Raw genomic sequence first — 6692 nt, forward strand, 5'->3', positions numbered from 1 at the left:
ATCTATAATCTGGAATCGCCGAAGTCCCTACGAGTACGGATTAAAGACTTTTGACTGTATTATCGCGAAGTTATTGTTTCATTTATGGTAGCCTCAGTAGTTGAATGTTATGGAAACCCTAATATGGTGTAATCGGCTGCATGATTGCGGTAAATTCGTAAGGGGTTGTGATGTGTGTTGGTTAGGACGTATATTGCTTGTTTTGTGGTTTAGGCGATAAAATGGCTGAATGCGGTGAGATTAATTTGAAGTTTCTGTACGATTTGGAAGGAAAGGGGGAAAGAGCATTACTTGACTGGTGGGTAAATGAAGGTTTACTTAGTAGCCATTATCAAGTGTCCTGTTTGTAGGAAGGAAATGCGTATGGTCGAACGGCGCTACGGAGGATATTTTTTACACTTTTTTTGTGAATTTATGTCACGACGCCAATATACAGATTCTAGTTCAGATAATTTTAGGAAGTTTTTGGATGCTGTTAAGGAATTTTGTTTGACGTGATGTTAATTCGTAAATAAGGTAAGTGGGTATTTCCTTTGTGTAACGCAAAGATGAATTACCTTTTTTGGTTATTTCATTGCTTGATTTAAAATGTAGTTCATTGAGATTATATATTTTTTTGTTGGCTGCTCCTTTGACTTTTTACGTGAATACATTTCGATGTGTACATGGACAAAGCCAAGGGAGTGTGCAGTGCCTAGTTTGTGCAATTCTCTGATGTTTTTCAGTTGATCTTTACAATATGGTAACTGGTAGTTTGGCGACATTTTGGAGGCGATAAAGGTTACTACCTGGCACTTTGGTAATAATGTGAGCAGTACTCAGTTCCGATTATGCATTATTTTGTGTGAGGGAAATGAGAGATCATGGGATATGTCATGTGATATTAATGGACGAATTACGGTTCTTTAATCGGAAAAGGGGGGAAATCGGGAAAAATCTGGAAATTTTGTATTTGGCTTTATTCTGTGTTGTGTGAAACAGTGTTCGTGAATTTTTGGATCCCATGGTCGTAACTAAAGTGAATTCGAAATGGGTATTTGTGTATGTATTAATTTAATGTATGTGCTCATTTATATTTTAAGTAGTGTTTTTGAATTTAATTATATTTTAATTAAATGATAGTTATTTTGTGAATTTTATGTTTGTAGGAATTTGGTATACGTTTTAGTTGAAGTAAACGTGCATGGAAATAATTTAAATATCTGACACTAAGTATCTGTAATGGTTGCGGTATGAATTCGTTGGTGTCGTGTATAATGTAATAGATGATTTAGAGGTAAAAGTTTTTGGATATTTTATTTATTTTATATGTGGAAATGTTCATTACTTTTTCGCGATCAGGTAATTTCATATATGTTCTTTTTACCGGGTTTAAAGATTGAGAAAATTGTCATGTATTTTCGTGAAATTTTTCTAATTTATGAGAAAAAAGCAGTGTACATGGATATAGTGAAGAGTGTGCGCAATGCCATTTTTGTGCAATTCTGGGATGTTTTTTTAAGTAAAAATAAGTCGGCGTGTACATGGTTTAGTGATATTTTAATTAAATGATAGTTATATTGTGAATTTTATGTTTGTAGGAATTTGGTAGACGTTTAAGTTGAAGTAAACGTGCATGGAAATAATTTAAATATTTGATACTAAGTATTTGTAATGCTTGCGGTATGAATTCGTTGGTGACGTGCATAATGTAATAGATGATTTAGAGGTAAAAGTTTTTGGATATTTTATTTATTTTATATGTGGAAATGTTCATATTTGGAAAGGGTAAATACTTTTTCGCGATCAGGTAATTTCATATATGTTCTTTTTACCGGGTTTAAAGATTCAGAAAATTGTCATGTATTTTCGTGAAATTTTTCTAATTTATGAGAAAAAAGCAGTGTACATGGATATAGTGAAGAGTGTGCGCAATGCCATTTTTGTGCAATTCTGGGATGTTTTTTTAAGTAAAAATAAGTCGACGTGTACATGGTTTAGTGATATTTTAATTAAATGATAGTTATTTTGTGAATTTTATGTTTGTAGAAATTTGGTACACGTTTAAGTTGAAGTAAACGTGCATGGAAATAATTTAAATTTTTGATACTAAGTATTTGTAATGCGTGCGGTATGAATTCGTTGGTGACGTGTATAATGTAATAGATGATTTAGAGGTAAAAGTTTTTGGATATTTTATTTATTTTATATGTGGAAATGTTCATATTTGGAAAGGGTAAATAAGTTTTCGCGATCGGGTAATTTCATATATGTTCTTTTTACCGGGTTTAAAGATTGAGAGAATTGTCATGTATTTTTGTGAAATTTTTCTAATTTATGAGAAAAAAGCAGTGTACATGGATATAGTGAAGAGTGTGCGCAATGCCTATTTTGTGCAATTCTGGGATGTTTTTTTAAGTAAAAATAAGTCGGCGTGTACATGGTTTATGTGTATGTGTTATTTTGAAAAACGCGTAAGGAGTATGGTATTGTGCACTTTTTCCCAATTTTGCAGTGAATATTTGTCATGATTAAGCAGTTTTGTTAGATAAAATTTGTAGCATAAGTGTAATTCGGCTAGTAGATTGTTGGAAGAAGTGTTCAGTAGATAAAAAGAAAAGAAATATGTCTTTACTTCGTGAAGACAAAATGGCGGCGGGAAAAAAAAATAGAGGGTTGCTGTAGGAGAGTTGGTCGCCAAATTTTCGCCAAAAAAACGCCAAGTTACCATAATGTAAAGATTAACCTGTTTTTCTAAGTGAAAATAGGTTGATGTGTACATGAATACCCAGTTTGTGCAATTCTTTGTCTTGTTATTTTGGCTTTGTGTAGCGGGGATTTTTGCGCCAAAAATTACGAAATCCCACATAATCATATTTCTATAAGTTGTTTAGAACGATCCCTTGTTAGAACTGTGGTGAAATCTTCTGTTAGTGGGATTAAAAAGTCTCTGAACCAGAATTATATTTAATTTGCAAATGTTTGCAGAAACTTTATTACATTCTCTCGTATACGAAGATGCGTATGCCGAATTCCTCAATAATATTTCTAACAATTACTTTAAATGAATATTTCCTTATCTAAAATCATGACTTAAGTTCCCACATAATAAAAAAGTTTTCGGCTCCAACATTCTGCTTTTGATTTAAGCACACTGGCATATTTAAATGTCTTAAGAATAAGCATATCAGTTAATTCTCATTTCATTATATTTGCTACATTAATTACGTACTTCTAGAAATTTAAAAAATAAATAATCAAATCGCTAAAACGATAACAGATACAAACAATTACTTACGGAAATATCTTCAAAACCCTCGTCAATCATTTTATTCCTATTTTTAAAATACCAGTAAACCGAATACATTGAAAAGCCTACAGCGGCACAGCCACCTATTATAACACAAGCCTTGGTCCATTTGTTGTTATTTGTGCTAAAAATTGTTGACACAACCGCCATGCTTAACGCAATGATGTTGCCAAACTTCAATAATTGGAAATCTGGGGGGACTGGCGCTGCGATCACGAAAGCTGGAGGCAGTGTCTAAACATAGCTCCGAAAATTTTTAAACAAGTGTTTCAAAAATGTTTTCAACTCTCTAAAATAGTTAAATGCACCTTTCCTATGCAATATCTCATTCATCAAATTGAAAAAGGAAACTTCGCTTCTTCGAAACTACAGGTGTTTTGTTAGCTGTTCACTATGAACACGAGAAATCCAAAAGAGGCCCTGACACGGAATATTCAGATAAGTAACATTCTGTTCTCTATAAAATATTTATAAAATATCTGTTTCTCTATCACTAGAGTGTCATTAAATTTCTTTATTTATTATTTTCATAAGATTCTAGCACTATACAATAGTTGGTAATAGTAGCAGGTCATGTGGTTCTTTTCTTCGTAACTATTCCGTAGAGATGCCACATTCCTTATCAGTAGTCCGTTCTTATCAGCAACTCACACCCTTCGGAGGCCCCACCTTTTAGTGCTTAGGAATTTCTTGTGAGGGAAAAATGGGGATCTCTTGATCATCGATGAGTATAGATTGTGATTTTTGTAACAAAGATCCCCGATTTTTTTTTTTTTTTTTTTTTTCATGTCTCAAACTTAGAATTATGAGCAAATAAAAATACAGTGACGGAATTTGTTAAACTTGTACTATAATAAATTTCAACGGTTAAATTAATAAATTAATTTTATATTTAACTAATATTTAAGAAAAATAAACTGTATAATTTATTTTTGCTGAAATGCTCTCACACTGTGTATGATGGATTTATAATTTTGTCAATAACTGTTTTTCTGAAATATAAATGAATTTTTTGGGAACGGTAATATTTAATGTTACTTTAGTTAGAATATTATGTACATCTCTGTGATGATATATGTCTTTTCTAGTTAGGTCTCAAGATAAGGGCATACACATTACCATGTGGGAATTCATTCCCCTTTTTTTTTTTTTTTTTTTAACTTAGCTAAAGTTTGCTTCTTAAAGACACTAATTTTTTCAGATGAACTCCTTAACTACACTCATGGACACAATCGTATTTTAGGATATTTTCTACTTCTTTTCCTTTTCTTTCTATAGGCCCTTTTTTTTTTTTTTTCTCCTCTATTATTTTTGGGCCATTTATTTTAAATTTTATTTTGCCCCATCTTTTCTTTCTGGCCTTTTGAACTCGTAAAAAATGTACGAAGTTCCTTTTTACTCTCCTCAAATACGAAATTGCCCCTCTTTCTATATACTTTTCCTTCGCACTAAGGCTCCTCTATATAGGAGCCTTAATATTTGGATTGGCGAGTTATCGCCTTGTAGCAAGGCCTTGCTTGTAGGCGTGGTAATTAACGCCGAACAAATGGAAACAGGGTTTATTTCATTCGCTATTTTTTTAGTTTATGAATGAAAGCTTGGAGGAATTGTGTGGAATATATTTTAAATAACTTACTGATCTTAGTAATAGTTTATTTGTATTTGAATTTAAACTTTTAAAAGTACGTAATTGTTTTACAGCAAAAAGGTGTTTACATGGAGATAGCATATGCACTTTTTTGTCATTTCTGTTAGAAAGAGCCTATTGTGTAAATTTCCATAGCGCATTTAATTTATACAAATAAAGGAACATTAAAAAATAATCCAAATGAAAACATTCAGTAAACATTTAAGGGCGTCGGATTCCTATTCTTTTTTACTTAAATTATGAAAAGTAAGTATAACTAAAATTATATTTTATTCAATTATGCGCTATTTCTATTGAAACGCTTTTCGGGATCTTGGATCGTAATCTTGCTACTGGTACCTACTACAAAGAGTACGAACCAATAAATAAAAATAAGAAAAATTAACAAAAATAGAGAAAATACAGGCGTTTAATTTTTAACACCGCACCCGAAATCGAAAAGATAAATAATGACAAAGTCATTCAATAAAGTTAAAAGTAAAGTTAAAAGTAAATCCGTGTAGAGCACAGTTTATCAATTATACGAGCGGGGATAGAACCGACGATCTCGAAGTCTGAGAATTTTTCCCACGTTCGTTATCGCTGAGCTGTGGTTTCTCCGGTGGGTTATGCACAATTTTTGGTACACGACGCTCAAATTCAAATTGTAAAGGCGATGAACCAAAAGTGCCAAGCACTAGGTTCTGTAACCCTACGTTTCCTGTTTTAACCAATCAGATCAAACAGCAGTAGAAACGGTCTGTAGGCTTTGTGAATAAGCTGTTCGCACCAACATCACTCACGCATGCGCATTGAGTGCAGTGGCTAATCGCACCAACGATGCGAATAGCTAAAAGGCTACTCACACCAAGGAGGTTAGAAGCTGCATTTCCCATCTCTAATTACAATGGAAGGATGTCTTACACTAATTTTTTTAGGAAAGGAAAAATCCGCCATCTCATTGGCAGTATTTTGTAGGTCAACAGCACTTGATTCTTGTATCTTAGCTGCACTGTCATATATTTGTTCTTCTTCAACGGGCGTGTCACCCATGGGAGCCACCCTGGTCTCCTCATTTTGAGGTATATTAATTTTCGCCATCTTTTTTGCGAAGACCAGAAACATTTTCACTTTCAGCTTCATTCAAGTTTTCTGATATAGAAAAATTATTGGAAAGGGGAATTTCAAAATGAGAAGCGACATGATTAGCTTTGAATCTTGTACCTGTAGCTTTTATTCTATGTGCGAGGACAAATACCTGTTCCCCTGCAGACGTGCTCTCGGATATGTTTATCGTCGCCGAATTACCCTCATCAGTGAACAGTTCAATATATTTTTGTTTCTTTAGAATGCGTGTTTCTAAATTCGCGCGTATTACTAAATTAATTTCCGAAGCTTTGTTTTCACTAATCTTTTCATCAATGCTAGTGATCATGTATTGGAGTAATACAATGTCAACTTCAATGTCCTTTATTTCCATGTTCAAACACGACATGTTTTGGAAATCAAAATCCAGTCCACACAACGGACAACAGCAAAACTCGCGCCCCGCTAAAAGCCCCAGAAGCTTTTCTGCGGATGGGCAGATGAACCCCTACAGGCGCAAGCTAGGAGGGCGACTTGTAGGGCCAAATAACCAAATAAGAAAACTATTATTATAAAACAATACTAATATCAAAATAAAGTATAGCTGATAAAAGAACTGTAAAACTGAAGACAAAGAAAAATAGCACCAGAAAGCTGGCTATCAGCAACAAATTAGTGCAAATGATTGAT

The 6692-nt window shown here is 33.3% G+C and overlaps 1 protein-coding gene across 1 annotated transcript in view; it reads right to left on the reverse strand.

Annotated features, from left to right (window-relative positions):
* The window catches only part of LOC118197983 (uncharacterized), a 77266-nt gene extending 73817 nt beyond the window's left edge, over positions 1 to 3449 (reverse strand). The window contains exon 1 of the mRNA XM_085807075.1: positions 3278 to 3449. Within this exon, the coding sequence (XP_085663201.1) occupies positions 3278 to 3439 (162 nt within the window). The 5' untranslated portion in view covers positions 3440 to 3449. The remainder of the gene's footprint in view (positions 1 to 3277) is intronic.
* Positions 3450 to 6692: the final 3243 nt, after the last annotated feature.

The sequence above is a fragment of the Stegodyphus dumicola genome, chromosome X1 (assembly GCF_044657685.1).
Source record: "Stegodyphus dumicola isolate Sdum_Otavi_A_Nest chromosome X1, ASM4465768v1".
In the NCBI taxonomy this organism is placed as follows: Eukaryota; Metazoa; Arthropoda; class Arachnida; order Araneae; family Eresidae; genus Stegodyphus; species Stegodyphus dumicola.